General features: G+C 46.7%; 1 protein-coding gene across 3 annotated transcripts in view; it reads left to right on the forward strand.

The window, feature by feature from the left end:
- The window catches only part of MUC13 (mucin 13, cell surface associated), a 648,793-nt gene that overhangs the window by 386,795 nt on the left and 240,703 nt on the right, over nt 1-21,295 (forward strand). For all 3 annotated transcript variants that reach the window (XM_069224633.1, XM_069224634.1, XM_069224636.1), the window contains one exon: nt 19,117-19,175. In XM_069224633.1, the coding sequence (XP_069080734.1) occupies nt 19,117-19,175 (59 nt within the window). The remainder of the gene's footprint in view (nt 1-19,116; nt 19,176-21,295) is intronic.

Consider the following 21,295-nt stretch of genomic DNA (forward strand, 5'->3'; position numbering starts at 1 on the left):
AAAGCATACCTCTTCAAAAGCCTTGTATAACCAATGCCTCCCATATAGAGGGAAAAATGAAAAAACATACAAGAACTGATGGAGATACCCCAGCAAAAGTTGAAAAGTAAGAAAGCTAATAGAAGAGAATTGCCTTGAAAGATTTTGGTAACACCCACAGCCTTTCGATTCTAAATGGAAGGTACCAGAAAGATAAAGCATGTTTATATACATATATTATTGGAAACAACAGCTCCTTAATCGATTGCTCAACCATATTCCCTAATTTGATACAGCAAATTAAGGATTTTATTATATTAGTTGACCGGGGAAGTGAACATAGAGCCCAGTTGGTGAACTTTGATTTAAATCCAGAGATTCATAAAATTTGGAGAATGGGTGAAAATCAGGAAGTATGGAATAATAACAGAATAATATGGATGATTTGTAAGAAATTTATTTGTGAAGATAAAATAAAAAAGTTCATTAACAGCTCTAGGGAAACAAATTCAATAATTGTTCTTGAATCTTATGATATACTGGTAGGAAACTTGAAAAAATTCCTGCTGAAAAGAAGTAATTATTTTCTGTCTAACTTACAAAAGAATAAGCTGGCCGATAGAGGGGAATACTGAAGTAAAATCTAAATAAGCAAATTCATAGTGCTTTCAAACTAAACAAAACAGACAGGAAAATGGTTACACATATGAAGCCAAAAAATGTCAGTAAAAGCTAAGGAAACTAGCATTTGAACAGAAATGAAAAATTATATTAAAATATCATTGTATCGTAGAAAGGAAAAGTAAAAAAAAAATCTGAAAATTCGTAGGTGAAAATATGGGGAACAAAAGAACAATAAGATCTATTCCAATAACCCAAAATACATTCATTAATGAGTTGTATATGTTAAATAAAGATCAGGAGGCGCTGGAATGCTGGATAAAGAAACATATCAATCCAACTGCAATGGAGGACAACAAAGGATGCAAAAATCTAACTTTAGCTCCAGAAAATGAAATGAAATTCAAGCAGCAACTAAGGTTGAAATTAAACAATAGAAGAATAAAGTCATCCTGTGCACAGTAGGAAGAATTCATGAAATTAATGCCAGATATGTGGTCAAAACGATTCCATCTCTTCGATCAAACTGTGGTACAGTGATGTAGAATTATAAATAACTGGAAAAACAGCATCTGAAATCCTCTGACTGAGAAAATCCAGGCAATTACAGAATGAGTGCCCTAATGGTTATTTATATTACAAATAGTAGGAAATATATGCCATAATACCCAGAGGATTAGGTGGAAATTGCTTTTGGGGCTTGTGAACAGTGGCACTGGGAGGAGGGGACAAAACCCCATTCATTTCAAAGGCTGGGGGTGGGGTAGGCCCATGAAGACAAGGAGGGAGTGGGTGGCAACAACTTGTTGATCGTCACAGGGAGGCAGGTTGTAAGAGGAGTGTAGGGGCCTGCTCTCCTGGCAGTGACATTTGTTTAGTACTGCATTTGGTTTCACTTTGAAGAAAATGTTCTGAATCTGGGCACACAGAGTGCTTCTTATATCAACTCCTTAGAGGCCCAAGAGAAGGAAGGAACCAGCTGCAGACAACAATTTCACTAGTGGAATAAGAGGTAAGAGTGCAGTTAAGCTTCTTCATCAGGGGCATGTCAATTCCCCACCCCCACTCCACCCCATTCCACTCCCTGCTTTAACAGCTACGGGTGGGGGTCTTGATGGGCCTCTTCTGTCTGCAGCTCTGCAGACAAAGGCTCATAATTAACTTGGGAGGATAGCTGAGTGAAAGGAAGGATGGGTGGGTGGATGGATTAATGAAATGGTGGGTGGATAGATGCATGGATGAAAGGGTGAAACATTGAATGGAAGAATGGAAGAGTGAAACGGAGAGAGGGTGTATGAGTGAAAGGGAGGGTGGTTGGATGGATGGATGTGAGTGAATGGGTGAATGGGTGGAAGAATGACAGGATGGATCGCTGGATGATGAGAAAAGGATGGATGGAAGAATGAGTGAAAGGATGGATGAGTGAAAGTGTAAATGGATGGATGAGTGAATGAATCAATGGAGTGAATATATGGATGGCTGAGCGAAAGGATGTATGAGTGAAAAGATGTTTGTAAAGATGGATGAGTTAAACAATGGATGCATGAGTGAATGGCAGGGTAGATGAATGCCTGGATGAAACAATGGATGGATGAGTAAAAGGGTGAATTGATGGATGGGTGAATAGATGGACAGATGAATGAGTGAGTGAGTAAAAGGGTAAATGGAGGGATGGATGGATGGGATGAAGGATGTGTGTAAGGCTGGATGGTCGAGTGAAAGGGTGGATAGATAGATGTGCCAATGGGATGATGATGGATGGAGTGAAAGGATGTGTAGAGCAAAAGGGTGGATGGATGAGCAAAAGGATGGATGGGTGGATAAATGGATGGATGAAAGGGGGTTGGAAAAGTGAAAGGAGGGATGAATGAGTGAATGGATTGGTTTGATGGATGGGTGTCCCTGGATAGCTCCACAGCTACACTACACCCTCCTTGTTTTGTGGTCCATTTTTATTGTATTGAGAGTGAATAATTATTCATTCTTGGTATAGTCAAAATAAAGTGCAGGCCCTATACAGGTCCAGCAACAAACTGAGGCAGCCTGTGAAATTGTCTGATTGCTGTCACAGGTGCATGAAGTGTCTCCGCCAACCATCAGAGATAGTGTTCAAAGCTGATGAAATCCCACAACTGTGAGCATGTCTGTGGGTGTGAGTAGAAGTGAGAGAGTGTCAGTGAAGGAGTGAGTCAGAGTGAGTGAGAATGAGTGACAGTAAGGGAGAGTGTGTGTGAGAATTAATGTGAGTGAGAGAGAATGACAGTGAGTGTAACAGAGTGTTACTGTGTGTGAGACACAGTAAGACTGAGTAATTCAGAATGAGTGGGACTGATTGAGACAGTGGGTCAGAGTAGCATGAGTGAGACTGCATGAATTAGTGAGTCAAAGTGAGACAGTAAACTTAGTGCAAGAAAGTGTGAGAGAACCCTTCAGGAGCTAGCTTGTTGGAATGCTAGCCAAGGATTATGACCCACCACTTTTAAAGTTCAACAGCCCCCACTGTTTTTCGATCTAATCAATTAGGATTTAGACCCAATCACTCTACGTAACGGTTTGGTTCCTTGCTGAGAAATATATAAAACCTAAAGGAGTCTTGTTATATGCTGCATTCATAGGTTTAACCACTGTGTTTGATTTAATGGATAAAAAACAGATTATGGAAGAAAATTGATGTATCAGGAATCCTTGAAGGGCTCCTTAAATGAATAACGGAATTCCATAGGGTCGCATCGACACAGATTCAACTGGACATTAATGGTACAGTTATATCAGTAATGAATACCTAAATGGCCTGCAACAATGGTTTATAATATCTGATGCTCAAGTACACTTCCAAACAAAAAGATCTTTCCCCCTTAATGGGGGATGAATCATTTCCAGAGTATCTTTTAACTGATTATATGATACTTCTAGGTATGCCTACAATAGGATTACAGCGATCACTGGATGCATTCTCTAAATATTGTCTAGAAAACTATTTAAAAATAAATATATGTATATCACAAATGAAGGCCGTGATATTTGAGAGAAAAAGAATCAAGAGTAAGTTTAAATGGAGGCTGGATCATCAAATTTTAGAAAAGGATGACATTTTTGTGGAATCTTAAATTTAAACAAGATTTAGATATTTTGACTGCTCGTGCACTTTTAATGGCTAGTGCATTAAGTTTTTAGACAGCAAATTTGCCCACAAATCAACAGAGATGTTGAAGATAAATTACAAAGCAAAAATCATTAGTATTCTGCTATATGGGAGCTCAATCCTAGGGGAAGAAGAAGATATCAAACTTTAATATAGAAGGAATAATTTGGGAAAGTGGATGGGCCTTCCACATAGATCTCATACTTATGCACTGTGGTTAACAAATGGCTCTTGGAAACATAATTGTCAAAAAGTATAAATGTTTTTTAAATCACTGGTGTTGTGTCAAAACAACCCCTGTTGGTTCTTTTAAATATCTTGTATATAAACATGCAGAGTTAAAATCGGATGCAAAATAGAATAAACAGATGTCTAATATACAATTAAAATTCAAAATTTTAGATATGTATTTTTGGATTGTTCAGAGTCAAGAAAATTATGGATTGAATCACTGAAACACGTAGCTAAACAAATCTCTTAAATCACATTTTAATTTAATGTATGAACAATACTAGATATTACCATATGACAAGACCTGAAGGGAAAGGGATTCCATAGGTATTTGCAGCCTGTGCACTGAAATGAAACAGAGATGGATGCTAAAAATGAGAATGGGGCAAATAACACAACAAATAAAATAGAATTTTAAATATAATGTAATCTCCCATTGACAATGTGTGCATTCTGCAGGCAAAACCTATTAACATTACAGCCCCTTACAGTTTTAAAACTGCTTTGCACATTGAACAATGGAAATATTTAATTCTGGTTATAAGAAAATTGTACATTTGTCATTTCTCTCCTTATATAGACTAAATACTTAGGGGGTCATTATGACCCCGGCGGTCGGTGTAATAGTGGAGGTAGTACCGCCAACAGGCTGACGGTACATAACGCCATATTATGACATTGGCAGTTTGGCCTATGCCAAACCGCCAATGTACCACACCGACCGCCACGGCGGTAATGACCTTTGGGATTATGACCCTCCCTACCGCCATGGTTTTCGTGGCTTCCTTACCACCAAGAAAACCATGGCGGTAGGCACTATCAGTGACAGGGAATCCATTCCCTGTCACTGATAGGGGTCTTCCCCGTCCCCCTCCCCTGGTTTACCCCCATTCCCCTCCCTCTCCAGACCCCCCTACACTCATGCACATTCATTCACACACGCACACACGCATTCACACACTCATTCTCACATTCAAGCACGCATGCAGACATCCATTCATACACACATCCAGACACACTTACATACATAGAGGCACACACGCATACACACAACACAACATACATGCACTCACATCCTTACATGCACACACACACACAACACACAACACCCCCCCGCATTCATGCATGCACAGGTATACACACACACCCCCACACCCACACACAAACCCCCTCCCCTGTTGGAGCACCCGACTTACCTTATGTCAGGGGGTCCCCGGCAGGAGACGGGACAGGGTCCGCCTGCAGAACACTGCCAGGCCATATCATGTGTCATGATACGGTCTGCGGCGGTCTACTGGCGTGGCGCTGCTGCTGGCAGCAGTGCCACCTTACCGCCATCCGTCGGCATGACCACAGCCGGATTTCTGCCATTATTGTGGCTGAAATCCGTCTGTGGTCATAATTCGGCTGATGGCTGGTAGCCGCAGCAACAATCTTTTGGCGGCTGTTGCTGTGGCGGTAGCTGGCATATACCGCCAATGTTATAATGAGGGCCTTAATTAGGAGAACATTATTCATTCGCCTAACGTGGAGTTTTTTAGCAGTATTTTTAGGAATTTTTTAAAAATATATAGGAATGTTATAAATAGTGGTTTGAGGTTACCTATAGTTATTGGACTTTTTAACTTTGGACATTGTTGATGGTGGTCCTATGAGGGTATTCAGCAATGTTTTATAACGGATTTTTTTTTAGTAATGGCACTAATGTGAAATATAACACATAGACATGGAAGACATAGATATCTAATATGTTTCTTTGGCATTAATGGTATGAATCAATCATTAAAGGTGAAACTTCACCTTCATTGATAGGTTGAGTAGATTTACCATCATCCCACCTGTAAATTGACAATTTAAAAAAAAGTAAATAACAGTTTTAGATCATAAACATTATTATTAAGTATTCCTTAGCCTTGTGCTGGGAAGGGAAAGTTCTCTGCATGGTAAAAGATGTGTTCTTCTGGTATAGGCAAACACAAATTATGCTTGTTCGCCATGACATAGGCCTGTCTTGTGGAATGCAGTCTTTTTGGACCTGGAGTAGTGCCTAAAGCACTGTCTTCATAGTGGTGGAAGGCTAACACCTTCACCAAGAGGTGAGCAGCACCAGAGCAGTGGTGGCAGCCGTACCGTGTAGAGTGCTGTGCTGGGTGTATGTATGCCTGGGAAGAGTACAACACGGGGTAGAGAATGTGTAGTATATGTAGGATTAGTGCATGTACTGAGGGGCATATTTATACTTGTTCTGCGCCGAATTTGCGTCATTTTTTTAATGCAAATTCTGTGCAAAACTAACTCCATATTTATACTTTTGGCACTAGACCTGTCTAGCACCAAAGTTATGGAGTTAAAGTCATTTTTTGGAAGTGGAAACCTACCTTGCATCAATGAGATGCAAGGTAGGTGTTCCAGTGCAAAAAATGACTCTATGGCCTTAGCGCCATATTTATCCTCCTGTGCCAAAATCAAGCACGGGAGAGAAGGAGGGGTCAAATAATGGTGCAAAGCTGGCTTTGCACCATTATTTAACGCCTAGGTCAGGGCAGGCGTTAGGGGACCTGTGGGTCTATTTCCATGGTGGAATAAGCACACAGGTGCCCTCCCCAGGCCCCAGGGACACCCCCACCTGCACCAGAGGGACAGTGGAGGATGGGGGACTCCATCCCAGGTAAGTACAGGTAAGTATTTCTTTTTTCTAAAGTGCCATTGGGGGCTCTGAATTGGGCCCCCCTACATGGCACCGGGTGCAATGGCCATGCTCAGGGGACCTTGGTCCCCTGTGCTGGCCATTGGGGTGGTGGGCATGACGCCTGTCTTTTCTAAGATGGGAGTCATGTGGTATGGATGGTTTTGTGTCAGAAAATGACACTAGGCTGGTTAGAGTCTTTTTTTTTTTACTCTAACCTGCCTAACTTCATTTTTTGGTGCAAAACCCCCTTCTCCCATACCGCCACCCCCACCCGCCTAACGTCATTTCTTTTTCCACTACCCTACCCTTTGCAGCGGCTTGCACCATTCCATAAATATGGTGCCCAGCTGGCACTCAAGAATGGTGCAAGCCGGTGAAAAACCTTTTGATGCAAAACTGCGTTAGTGCAGTTTTGCACCAAAAAGTATAAATATGCCAATGAGTGTATATATGCCTGCAAGGAATACATAACATGAGAGATGCAGTGCTGGGCAGTATGTGCTCATTGAAACGCATATCATGGGTGTATGTATGCTTGCGAGAAGTACAGTACCTGTAGGGTAAAGTGTTGTGCAGCACGCACATGCCGAGTGTTGCTGGCATTGTGTGTGTTTGCAAATAGCACATCCTGTGAGGTTAAAATACTGAACAGTGTGCACAGACTAAATCTGTGTATGTCTGTCTGTATGGCACAGTTGATGAAGGTAACAGTGCTGGACAGTGTATGTGTGCTTTGAATGTATCCTGAGTGCAACTCTGCCTGCAATGGTACATTGCACGTAGGACCCTGGGTTTTAGTTTGGGAAGGTCAGGCCTGCTTGCTGAAGAAATGAGGAGTAGAGGAACCTCCCTCCCTCCCCAACACACACATAGATTTGTGTATTGATGCATTGCTGTGAGCTGGGTGGGACACTCTTGAGGAAAGGAGGAAGAGACTCCTCCTCTACACATGTTATGTTATGTTATGTTAAGTTGCTTACATAGCGCATGGCTACCCAAAGGCCTCCCAGTGCTAAGAGACAGATCTCTATGGCTATGATTGCAAAAATAAAGGCCCTAGAAAAACCAAGTTTTGGGTGCTTTCCGGAAGTTAAGTTCATGAATGGTTAGCCGAAGGCTGCGGGGAAGGGAATTCCACAATTTAGCTCTGAGATATGCCATTGTGGTACGTCCCCATCTAGATTTTTTTACTCTGGGTATAATAGCCAACACCGCTGATGCAGACCTGAGATCTCTGATAGCTGTATAAAAGGATGCAAAGGTCTTTAAAAGAGGGGGACCTCTATTATGTAATGACCTATGGATACAGCACAAAGTTTTAAACTCTATGCCATTTTCACTGAGAGCCAGTGACGTGAGGAAAGGGCGGTTTTAATAGGAGCATGCCTAGGTATTTCTAAGAGAAAGCGGGCCGCAGCAGTTTGAACCACTTGTAATTTCCTTTTAACATAGTTGGGGAAACCAAGAAATAATCTATTGCAATAATCCAATCGAGAAATAATGAGAGCCTGGATGATGAGTTTTTTTTGCCAAGAACAGGAGAATTGCAAAAACCTTCCTTAAAAGCCTCATTAATCCAAAACAAGTGGCAGAGAATTTGTTAGCTTGATGTTCCGAAGTAAGTTGGGATTCTAGCCAAACTCCTAAACTTTTAATATAATTCTTAGGAAGAGGCAGCTCCCTCAAGGAACTGGGCAGCAAGGGGTTCGTGCCCGGATGAGTACAATGTCCCAGTATCATTACTTATGTTTTGTTTCCATTTAATTGGAGCATGCTTTCAGTCATCCATCTTGACACTGCCTGTAAACAAAGACAATGAGAGTCCATCAGAACCTGAGTTAGTAGAAAACGAAACCACTAGCTGGGTGTCATCTGCATAAGAAACTAGTGAAAGTCCGAATGGCTCCACTATCTTAGCCAGGGGGGGCATATAGATATTGAATAAAGTAGAACTAAGGGAAGAGCCCTGTAGAACACAACAGCTACATTTATTCATGCTGGAAAGATAAGAACGGTCAAGGACCTGAAATTATCTTCCCCTTAGAAACAAAGAGAGCCAACTTAGTATCCCTCCCTCGATTCCTTTTTTTTTTTTTTAATATGTTTTTATTGTTTTACCAGCCAAGTGGCAACATTTAAATGAAATACAAGAGGTTACATTATGTTTCATCATACATTACACATGTAATTATTACGTATGCACATTTTGCAAATCGAGTGTGAGTGCACAATTACCCGAATTGGGCCCTGAGAGTTGTGTATTTACACACGAGGTGTATTCTACATGTGCGAAGTTATTCAAGAAACAAGAGACATGGAGAGAGAGAGTAAGATAGGAGCTGACGCGGTACCGGAGGACTCAGACCGAGGGGGGGGGGGGACCAGCAGGAGGGGGGGAAGGCCCCAGGAAGGGGGGAGAGCCAGTTATCGGAGGGGCAAGAGGTACCTTCCACAAGCTGTGCAGAGCGATTGCGTGTACATCCCTGCGACAACGCCGCACCAACGCACAGCCATGTTGCCCCAGGACCACAGGGGACCAGCCCGCTGTTAGCCGTGGGCTGCAGTGCATGGACAGCCGGCCACAATAGGAGGAATCAGCAGGGTTCAAAGTCCCTCGGCCCCAATGCCCGTTGGCGCATCACAGAGCTCCTACGATGCGCCTAGGGGTACATGCGAAGGGCATTGCAGTTTTGTATTGGTTCATCTTTTATTCCCCCCGTACGCCTCAATCGATCTATATAATACTGTTTTACTGTGGCCATTGATGTGATGTCAATTATCTCTTTCTCATCTGTTTAGGGAGGGCGTTCATCGTCTTTGTTTTCTGCAGCTATCAAGAATAAGTTCCATACCTCTAGGCCTTTAACTAATGTACCCTTATCCAGTAAATTCTGTAATGTCTGTGTTTCTGCTTTGGTCCATCGTATTACCTCTTCTCGCCACTGGGCAATACTGGGAGCGCCAGGGGCTTTCCACTTCATGGCAATGAGGCGTCTATACAGCACCAACGCCAGGGCAATGCATTTATATGTACGTTTGCGTTTCTTGGGATGGGGTGTTATACCCAACAGGCACACCTCAGGAGTGGAAGATAGTGTGGTGTTTGTCCATTCAGCTAGCAACGTTATTATCTCTATCCATGTGTTCCGAATCGGGGGCATTCCCATGTCATGTGATAGAAAGTGGCCTCTTCTGTGTCACATCTGGGGCATGTTTGCGGTGATCGGGGAAACATGCGTGTTATGCGGTGTGGTGATAGGTAAGTCTGATGCACATAATTAAACTGTGTGTATCGGAAGCGGGGATTACGTGAGACCTCGCAAGTCATTTTCATCGCTTGTTCCCATGCATTTAGGGATAGTGGTTCCGGTAGCACACGATCCCATTTATTTTTTGCTTGTTCCTGTTTGTGTTCAGCCTGGGCTGTGAGGATGTTGTATATATTCAATATACTTGATGGGGCGTTTGTGCTCCCCATCAGCTCGTGAAGCAGAGGGGAGACATCTGGTTCCGAGTTGCCCTTTCTCCAGTATTCTCGCATTACCTGCCGAACTGCTCCGTAAGCTATGAATCCTCCCTGACCCAGCGCGTGCCTGTCGGCTAGTGCCTCATAGGTTTGAAGTTGTCCATCCTGGTAAATATCTCCCAGTGTGTGTATGCCCCTGCTACCCCACGTATTCAGGCCCACTTTGGCTGCTATTTTTGCTAATGTCGGGTGAGCCAACAGTGGGATCCTCGGTGAGTACTGCGGATCTTTTGCGCTTTGCAACACGTATCGGCCCCAAGCCCAGTGTGCAGTGTACAGCAGCACGTTGCTAGTGCGTACTGGATCGGTTCGATTCATGAGGTATTGCATTATTTCTGTACCGCCGAGCTCTAGCAGCACCTTCTGAGTTTCGGCCCCGGCTGGGTTACCGACCCATGTGGATATCCATTGTATCTGGGCAGCTGCGTAGTACGCTTCAAATTTGGGGGTGCCCAATCCCCCCAGTTTGAGCGGTTGGAGCACTTTTGTTAATGCGACGCGTCTACGGCCATTGCCCCATATTAGATCCGTTAATAAGCTATTCAGTAGTTTAAAAAAGGAGCTCGGGAGTATCAAGGGCAATGCCATAAAATAACAGAGTAGTCCGGGCAGTACTGTCATCTTTGCTATAGCCACTCTGCCCATAGGGGATAGTGGGAGTGAGCACCAGAAGGGTAAGGAGCCCCTCGTTGATCTGATCACTTGGCCAAGGTTACCATCTCTAAGATCTTGACTGTCGTGGTATATATTTACACCTAGATATTTAAATGTTGTGTAGCACCATTTCAAGCCACCCGGACCCGTTAGTGTTCTCAGTGCCTCGGGGACCGGGCGCATAGGGAATATGCAGGATTTTGTCCAGTTCACTGTTAACCCTGCCACCGAGCTACATTTTTCTAGAAGTTCCAACAGGCCCGGAAGGGCTCCCATGTGATCTCGCAGGAAGATCAGCGCATCATCCGCATATATGGATACTATCTGGTGTGTCTGGCCATCCAAGACACCCCATGTGGGGGCCATTATGCGAAGGCGGGCGGCCAGAGGTTCAATCGCTAATGCAAATAACAATGGAGACAGCGAGCATCCCTGTCTAGTGCCTCTACTAATGTTGAATTTTCCGGAGATCGTATCGCCCGTCTTAACCCTAGCTGTTGGGTCAGTGTATAATGTTCTCACCCAGCCAATGTATGCTTGCCCGAAGCCCATCCGTTTGAGTGTCTCTGTTAAGAAAGGCCAACCCAGCGTATCAAACGCTTTTTCTATGTCCAATGAGACTGCAACCTGCTGCTTGCCTTCTACCGGGGAATTTCTCATTAGACGCAATAGATTCCTGATGTTGTTGAATGTGCTGCGACCGGGTATGAAGCCTGCCTGGTCTTGATATACCAACTCTGATATATATGGGAGCAGCCGATTGGCTAGTATTTTGCTGAGTAATTTGCAATCTGTGTTTAGTAATGATAATGGCCTATATGAGCGGACATCCAAAGGGTTGCGGCCTGCCTTCGGTAATACTGCTATCAATGCCTCACGACATGTATCAGGAAGTTGGCCTAGTTCCAGAGCTTCCGTTAGCATTGCCAGATATGGTGCTAAAATCTGCGGTTGAAACGTGCTATAGTATTCTATGGGTATACCATTGCTGCCGGGTGCTTTGCCGTGTGTTAACTGCAGCAATGCTCGTTGGATTTCAACTATCTCTATCGGGCTATCTAGTTCTGTAGTTTGAGCAGCTGTCAGGTGGCTCAGGGTGACACCGCTGAAGAAGCTGTTTAAATGGGCATTGGTGGGCGGAGGCCGTGCCTGGTACAGCGAGCTATAGTACTCTTTGAAAGCATTATTTATCTCTGCCTGTGTGTCAACTATCCGACCTGATTCCAGTCGGATAGCACCTATGGGGGTGTTCCGGCGTTCGTTTTTTATAAGCCACGCTAATAATTTACCGGATCTGTCGCCCTCTGCGTGTGTACGGGCCATGTAATGTCGATAATCAAAGTGTCTGAGGCGGTTGTCTGTCTCGGTCCATTTGGAGCGCATGTTAGTGAGCATGTTCAATGTTATGGAACCTTTAGCGAATTCGCCTTCAGCTAACTGAATTTCTTGTTCTAATACTCGGAGTTCGCGTGTCAGTGTTTGCCGCACTCCTACTGTGGTTGATATGCATACCCCTCTTATGACTGTCTTATGTGCATCCCATTCACTGGCCCTTGAGCTGGCCGTCTCTTCGTTCAATGTGAAATATGTTGAGATGTGTGTAGCAATATCCTTCCTAAAAGGGGGGTCTTGTAGTAGGTGCGTTTGCAGTCGCCAGGTAGGAATACATGAGCAATGTCTGCCCCATCTTATTTGTACTATGAGTGGGCAGTGATCTGATATTACCCTGGCGGAATACTCCGCTCTCGTTATTTTATGTGTTAGATTCTGTGAAGTGAGGATGAGGTCTATTCGGGTATGTAATAGGTGTACTGGGGAATAGTAGGAGTACACATTTTCATGTGGATGCAAGTGCCTCCATATGTCGATCAGTCGTCGTTCTTCCGTCGTTTTTCATTGTTGGGGCGGCCACAAGCGGGGGGTGTGATCTGTCTTTATCTATGTGTGGGACGCAGTTCATGTCCCCCCACCCCATATGCATGATGAAGTTATATCGTTGGTTAATTGTGAAGCCTTAGTTTGTAAAAATTCACCTTGTTTGATGTTCGGGACATATAGCCCGTTTATCACGAGTTCCTCCCCATCCAACAACCCCCTTAGTTGTATAAATCTGCCCGCCTTGTCTTTTGTGCTGTGTTGTACTGTGTAAGCGACACCCAGCGCTATCCAGATCAGTACCCCTCTGGGGAAGGAAGAGTCGCCAGCACTATATATTGAGCCCATCCAGCACTTTTCTAACCGAGCAGCCTCTGTGGGTGTAATGTGCGTTTCCTGTAGTATTGCTATATGTATGTGGTGTTGTTTTAGGAACGCGTGTATTCTGTGATGTTTGCTGGTCCCGGCCATGCCCTTCACATTCCAAGTTATGATATTATAAGTGGGTTCCTTATTCATTGTGTTATGTTGAGGCGTGGGGAGCTACCTGAACTGTACTCGCCACATTCACCCCCCTCGCTCCCCCCCACCCCCGTCACCCCACCCCCAGCCCCCAACCCCCCAGCCCCAACCCCGGGCTCCGAGGAGTGAAGAGTAAGCCTGTAGTGGACTAAAGATAGAAAAGAAAGAGACAGATATAACAACAAAAAGGATATTGCGGACTGTGTAAGTCCGTTAAGTAAAGTGGCACAACCGGTGCCTAAATTGGCTTCCAAAGAGGTCAGTTCCATTCGGATACCGTTCAGGTATAGGGGGTCGTGGGTTCCTTGATGTCGGGCCCTTAGGTGGCCCACCTGCAGAATGCTTCACGTTTCTGCAGTTCCATTCGCCTTGTGCAGCTTTCGAGGAATCAGTCATAGATACTCATGTTAATGGCAGTCATACACTGTGGATCTCGGGGGCAGCGGCCCGGTGCCGGCAGGCCGCTACACCTTAATTGCTGCCGCCGTCGAGGGGGAGCCGCGGATGCCAGTTCTTCATTTTTAAAGTTCGTCCGATGATCGCGGCGTAAGATCCGGGCCCGCTAGCAACGGGGAGGGGGATGGACTTGTGTCTCCCCCGTGTGAGGCGGAGTCATTGGTGTCTGTTTCGCTCCTGGCGTCCAGCATCCCACGGGCGAATGAGTTCGTGTCTTTTATTATTTGCGCACAATCCAGTGCCATTTGCGTTTTTGTGGGGCAGGAGGATGTTTTGGTGTTTTTTTTCCTTTTCTTCCTGGAGTTAGCGGTAGTCCATTCTTCGGATACTGTGTCTTCCTTGGCCGGGTCAGCCAATCCTTTAGCATGGATCCATGTCCATGTATCTTCTGGGGTGGGGAACATTAGGGTTTTCTCGTCCATGACGATGCGTAGTCATGCTGGGAACATAAGGGAATAAGTGATGCCTTTTTCTCGCAGCAACTGCTTGATCTTGCTATACGCGATTCTTCTGCTTTGTACCTCCATTGTGTAGTCGGGGTAGGCAGTTACTCTGCTGTTCTCAAGCATAATCTGGTCAGACGTTCTGAAATGCTGAAGGACTAAGTCTCTGTCCCTATAATTTAGGAAGCGAGCTATTAGAGGTCGGGGTGGTGCTCCCGGCCTAGGTGGTCTGCCCGGTATTCTGTGTGCTCTTTCGATCACTGGTATTGTGTTGGGGTACTGCTCTTTAAGTATGTTCCTCAGCCAGGTCTCTAAGAACACCTCTGCCTCAGGGTGCTCGATTCTCTCTGGAATTCCAAGGAATCTGATGTTATTACGTCTGGAGCGTCCTTCAGCTTCCTCTGCCCTACATTGTAGTAGAGTTATGTCAAGTTCCATTTTTTGCATTTTAATTCTCATTTCTACTACTTCTGGCTGGATAGTTTTCAGTGTTGTTTCAGTGTCGTGAACCCTTCCAGTTAATTTGCGGTGGTCGGCCCGCAGCAATGAGACTTCCTGTACTGCGGCATCAATTTTCCCTTCTAGCGAGGATTTAGTGTCCATTATAGCGTGCATAATTTTATCAAATTGGAGGGAGTGCGTGCGTAATGTTTCATTCAGCTGTAGCTGTGTGGGCGACTGCTTGGCCAGTCAGCTTGGGAGGGTCTCCTTCTCCCGTGGACCCCGTTTTGGGGTGTTTTGGTTTGACCATGATTTTCTTGCTGACCTGCACCAGTTCGTTACTCCAGGGTTACCGGCTAGCTGCTTGCCGGGAGTGTCCGCCCCCGCCTTCGGTCTTCTCAGCGCATCCCCTAGTTCTCTTTGTCTGAAGTTCAGGAGGGAGTAGCATGTAACCGTTTTAATATTAGTGTCTATTTTAGTTTCTCCGTGTTCTTGCTCCGTCTTTTATAGTTTTAGACCCAGCCTGGTGCCTAGCCGATCCTTGCCGCGTGGCAGCCGCCGCTCCCGGTAACCAGCAGGACCCATTTGGGCCCGCTGTCATGCGTGGTACCTCTCGTCATGGGGGGCAGCCCGAAATTCAGTACTCCAGGAGATTCCCAGGTTGCAAGCAATGATAGTACCATTAGTGATGCCAGAGGTCTGGTGAAGTTCGCCGCAGACCCGCGCGGCGCAGCCCGGCAGGAGCACCGGTTCTGTCAGGGAGCCGCGATTTCACTTCCAGCCCCCATGCCAGCGGAGCCCATATGCTTAACTCAGTGCTGGGACGACGGTGTGTCCAGGATGTGAGGAGTTCACTGTGCGGGTAAGGCAGTTGGCGCGCCAGCTTAGTCTTTCAATATGTTGTAAATGCCGTGGATCAACGGTGAGGGAGCAGGCCGGGAATGCACGAGTCGACGAGGGTCTGGGGCAACGCTGTGTACCTGCTCAGCCGGTAAAGCCAGGGGTGGTGTCTCCCACACCCCTATTCCTCTGTTGTCCACTACACTTGAGCAGGCCCCGAGGGGGAGAGAGCAATCTCCCTCCACACCGCGAGTCGAACTGTGTCGCCGAGAGGAGTGCAGCTCCACGACGCTCCGACAAGCATGGGTGCCCGGGGCCCAGCAGGGGATCCCCCGAGCGGTCTCCCCGGACAGTGCGAGCACGTCGGCCGCTCCGCCACCGCAGGTCGCCCGCTGAGCTGAATTAACTGCGGCTTCGGGGGCCTCAGCACAATCGGGCCGTGCCTGTGTTAAGTACGGTATTCCAGCGCCATGGGGGGCCACAGTGAATGACTCAGATGCCGTCCGGTTGGTATATATAAAAATGGTGTCCAGTTGGGAAGGGAGCACCGCAGGCCGAGGAGTCCCGATGCAGTCGCGGTCTGTCGAGTTGCGCCGCGCCGCGCCAGGCGCCCCGAAAGGTCCAGCGCTGTAGCGACAGCTCCGACTCAGGTGGTGGGCCCCGTTCAATCTCACTGTAGCGGCACGATCCCTGGGACGTGGATCTTCCCAATCTCCGGCGCCCCTCGGCTCCCCGCGGGCCTCTCCAAAGCAGCGCCGAGCGCTAGAGGCCCGGGGGAGGTGCCGGCCTAAGGCCCCGGGAAGCAGACTCACCAGTCGCGGCCGCGTGCGTCGGCACGGCACGGCGCCAGCTCCTCCTCGGCGCCCGAGGCGACCCCGGTGTTGCGGAAAGGGTCACTGCCTCGGCTAGTGGTCCTGAGTAGTTGAGTGGACGGCACCCGCCTCAGAGAGGGTGGTGGGCGCCGTTTTCAGGATATTAATGTGGGCCGGGCAAGGAGCTGCAGTATTATCATGCCGCTCCGGTCGCCATGTTGGCCACGCCCCCTCCCTCCCTCGATTCCAATCTCCTTCATCCTCTGACACAGCAAATGGTGATCCACTGTATCGAAGGCAGCACTAAGATCAAGGAGTACAATCGCTGTCATGCACCCCTGATCCATATGATTCCTGGCCTCTTCCATGACGGTGATTAAGGTGGATTCAGTGCTTCAACAGCTTGCTCATTGATTCAGTATAGATCGCAAGATGGGGGCCTGGGCACATCTCAAAAAGGAGATTGAGCTGATAACTGAATCATAAAGAGTAGGGGTCAGAGCCCAGGATTAACCATTTGATGCACGTATCACTGTGGCTGACATCCAAGTGTGAACTCTGGTCACTCCAATGAACTGTGCTGTGGGTTTATCAACTTCAGAGCCTTTACTGGTGTGACCGACAGCCTTTCAAGAGGGAAGAAGAGAAGGAAAAGTGTAGTCTTCAGAAGAAGCGGAACCCCAACATAAAACTTCAAAGACGCAGACCTTAAATCGCATTTGGTCTCGAAATGGGCAGTTGGAATGGAAGTGGCAGTTGAGACCCCAGAATTTGTTAAGCAGCCAGATGGGCTGTGCGAGAAGGGGAAGCTCTGCAGAACATCTGCTTGTGACCAGAACTAGGGGCCAAGACCTGCTATTCTCAATGTTGGGAGATGGGACATCACCCAGAGCAACACTGTATACTAGGAGGGGCTGCCGGTAATAAAGGGTCAAAGAAGTTCAGGCCATTGCCTGGGACAAGAGTGAGGCTGCAAGCAGCTGGCCGAGCCCCTTACACTGAGGCTTGCCACTAGTCCACCCCTGAGTACATCAGAGGGTGCCGAGGAAGACTTCTCTCCCTTGCTGAACTCCGATCGGGAGCTGGAAGACCAACACCCCTCAACGCCCGTGTAGGAGAGAATATTTACAATATTTCGCGGACTGAGTGCTTCTCCAGTTGCGGAGGAAAAACGGAGGTGCCACCTCCAGTGAGCCTGTGCCTAACGGGTTCTGCCATGTGTACCGCAAGCAGTCCGAATTCACGAAATGGGTTCAGAGCTTGTGAGGGCCCATAGTCACAGCACTAACTAACATGCCAAGCACTTCTGTGCTGCAGAAGTGGGTAAAACTTTAATCAGCTTCTGCTGAAGGTGTTGCAGCACCACACATAATTTTTAATAATTCCTAAGAGTTAACGGGGAGCTCTTCAGTACGGACTACTGGTGAGCATTTCCTGGATGCAGCTACCAGTAAATGGAGACTAACCCCAATCACATTACAAGGAGAAGGATGGGACAGAGATTTACCCGATAGACACTAGGGCTATGACCACAAGGGGATTGTGTTGATGGTTACGTATGTCATGGCGAATCATTCTAGAAGGGTTTCTATAAAGAGGTGGAGCCTTGAATACTGGGGGTAGGGGACTGTCATTGTTTGGAAGGATGATAGTAGTAAAAATAACTTTCACCAAAATTTCCATTCATTCTTACACTTATTCCAAAGAGTTTCAGTCTCCCTAGCAGCCCGCAACAGAATTCCAGAAATTTCAGAGTGCTAGATGACAATGTATTGACTGAGGCTAAACCTCGTAGGTAGAAAAGGCTCCTGTGTAATGCTTGCTAGTGTAGTGTGGGGTGCGATTTGGGCTTTCCAAGTGCATTAAGATTGTCACGCCAAGTTGTTACGATAAATGATGGAATTGGGGAGGCTGTAATCTAAGAAACAGTGTTGTTTCATTGACCAGGTGACTGCCGGTAACCACATCCGGAAAATCATGTGGCTCAGAAGGGGTCCTTGATCATGGGGGCTGTATTCTTCCCCAGTCACAAGAGTTACATTGCAATTGTGTATTTCTAAGGACGGCAGGTATTTTTGTTCTGACCAGATGAAGGGGGTAATTCTGACCTTGGCGGACGGCGGAGGCCGTCCGCCAAGGTACCGCCGTCAGAACACCGCACCGCGGTCGAAAGACCGCGGCGGTGATTCTGACATTTGCCCTGTGCTGGCGGGCGGCCGCCAAAAGACCACCCGCCAGCCCAGGGCAAATCAACCTTCCCACTAGGATGCCGGCTCAGAATTGAGCCGGCGGAGTGGGAAGGTGCGATGGGTGCAGTTGCACCCGTCGCGTATTTCAGTGTCTGCTGGGCAGACACTGAAATACTTTTTGGGGCCCTCTTACGGGGGCCCCTGCCGTGCCCATGCCATTGGCATGGTCACGGCAGGGGCCCCCAGGGGCCCCGCAGCACCCCCTACCGCCATCCTGTTCATGGCGGGAGAGCCGCCATGAACAGGATGGCGGTAGGGGGTGTCAGAATCCCCATGGCGGCGGAGCGCGCTCCGCCGCCATGGAGGATTCAGACGGGCAGCGGAAAGTCGGCGGTACACCGCCGACTTTCCGTTTCTGGCCGCGGCTGAACCGCCGCGGTCAGAATGCCCTGCGTTGCACCGCCAGCCTGTTGGCGGTGCTACCGCCGACCTCCGCCATGGCGGTAATTACCGCCATGGTCAGAATGACCCCCGAAATGTTTGATCTCTAGAGTTGCCTTTAATTGACAAATTAGTAAATCTGTCTCAAATAGCACAGTTGTTTAAAATATCAGTTGTAAGTGGGTGATTAAGTAATTAACTTCAAAAGTGCTCTTGAAAAGCAATCTGTACTGAGTGTTCATTTATTATTTACAGTTTAAAATGTGTTTCGAAAACGAGACGGACTATAAACAGACGATCATAACCAAAATATCGTAAGTTGTTTTTAAATTGTTCTATGACCTGAAAAATGTATTTTACTTGGTTGTCAACCTGCTTTTTCTTGCACTGCTTTTCTTTGCACAGACTGTTTGTGGGGAAGTCTAGAAATGACAGGCACATTAGAAGTCGAAAAATAACGGTGTTGTTTGTTTTCTTGCCTTGAGTGGCACCCTTAAGGCAATGACAAATTATTGCTTTTCAATCGTTTGTTACAATACTTAAGTATTTTTTTTAACTTAGCCGAAAATATTCCAGGAGTTGAATTAGAATGGTACATAAACCACTGTAGCGTTCTGGTAAAATTTGTACTTTCAACAAATGTTCTAGGACTGGAATAGTAAATGTCACAGCTGGATGGTGATACTTATCAAAAGAGAGAGTTCCAAAACTTATTTTGGTATTTCCGTTCAGTAGTTTGACCACGGTGCTGGAGATGATGGTGTCTCCTAATTAATTTGCAATACATTCCCGATAAAATAAGGTGACACCACTATGAAAACCAAAAAAAACCTGCGACATTGTACAGACATAGAAGTAGGACTATAACATCACATCCAGCGAGATGCACAGAATGATTTAAAGCTCAGCACTCAACACAGCAAAAAATGAAAACGAGGTACTAAGTAGAATAAATTAAACGCAACTTCTAGGCAGAGATTCATTTCTGTTGATAAAACTGGTTTCTTTGTGGTAACTAATCCTTCCTTAGAGCATATAACGACTTGCCTCCCTCTGAGTTCAGCTGACCGGCTCTACGGCTGAGGCTCTCAGCAGATATGGGGGCATATTTATACTCCGTTTGCGCCAAATTTGCATTGTTTCTTTCGACGCAAATTCGACGCAAAACTAACTCCATATTTATACTTTGGCGTTAGACGCGTCTAGCGCCAAAGTTCATGGAGTTAGCGTCATTTTTTGGCGTGAACACCTCCCTTGCGTTAATGATATGCAAGGGAGGCGTTCCCGTCTTAAAAAATGACTCCGAGGCATGTGCGTGGTATTTATACTCCCGGGCAAAAATGACGCCCGGGAGTGGGCGGGGCAAAAACCCCCGCATTTGCGCCTCTTTTTAACGCCTGGGTCAGGGCAGGCGTTAAGGGACCTGTGGGCTCTGAAGGAGCCCAGAGGTGCCCTCCCCTGCCCCCAGGGACACCCCCTGCCACCCTTGCCCACCCCAGGAGGACACCCAAGGATGGAGGGACCCATCCCAGGGAAGAAAAGGTAAGTTGGGGTAAGTATTTTTTTTTTTTTTTGTGGCATAGGGGGGCCTGATTTGTGCCCCCCTACATGCCACTATGCCCAATGACCATGCCCAGGGGACATAAGTCCCCTGGGCATGGCCATTGGGCAAGGGGGCATGACTCCTGTCTTTGCTAAGACAGGAGTCATGTTGATGGGGGATGGGCGTCGTAAAAAAATGGCGCAAATCAGGTTAAGACGATTTTTTTGCCTCGACCTGACTTGCCCCATTTTTAGACGCCCATACGCCATTTTCCCCTACGCCGGCGCTGCCTGGTGTACGTGTTTTTTTTTCACGCACACCAAGCAGCGCCGGTCGGCTAACACCGGCTAACGCCATTCTATAAATACGGCGCCCGCATGGCGCTTCAAAATGGCGTTAGCCGGCGCTAATTTTTTTGACGCTAAACTGCGTTAGCGCAGATTAGCGTCAAAAAGTATAAATACGGGCCGTGATGTCCTCTTCTTGATGGTCTGTGGGTTCTTAGAAATCTGCCTGACATTCTTTCCCCGGGTCCACCAGGCGTCGCCTGATGTGGACTTTGTGGGATCTCGGAGGGCTTCTGGTAGTCAAGGTCATTCTCTTGATCACTCCTTGGCAGGCCCTGGTGTGTCTCTCCTGGTCCTTCCTTGCTGGTTGTGGTACCATTTTGAGTAGGTGTGCACATTTAGAGTTACTTGATCAAGTCCTCTCTCGACCAAGACCATCATGCCCTTCCTCTGGGTAGAATGGAGAAGAAAGCTTTTGCTAGAAAATGTTAATTCTTCGCAGGAATTAATGCCCTTAGAGGTTGTTGGATTTTTAGACCCAGCAAGTGGTGTGGTAGAATCACTAACAAAATTTTAATACAAATCCAGTTAATTTAAACACCAT

Source organism: Pleurodeles waltl, chromosome 3_1, assembly GCF_031143425.1.
Source record: "Pleurodeles waltl isolate 20211129_DDA chromosome 3_1, aPleWal1.hap1.20221129, whole genome shotgun sequence".
Classification (NCBI taxonomy): Eukaryota; Metazoa; Chordata; class Amphibia; order Caudata; family Salamandridae; genus Pleurodeles; species Pleurodeles waltl.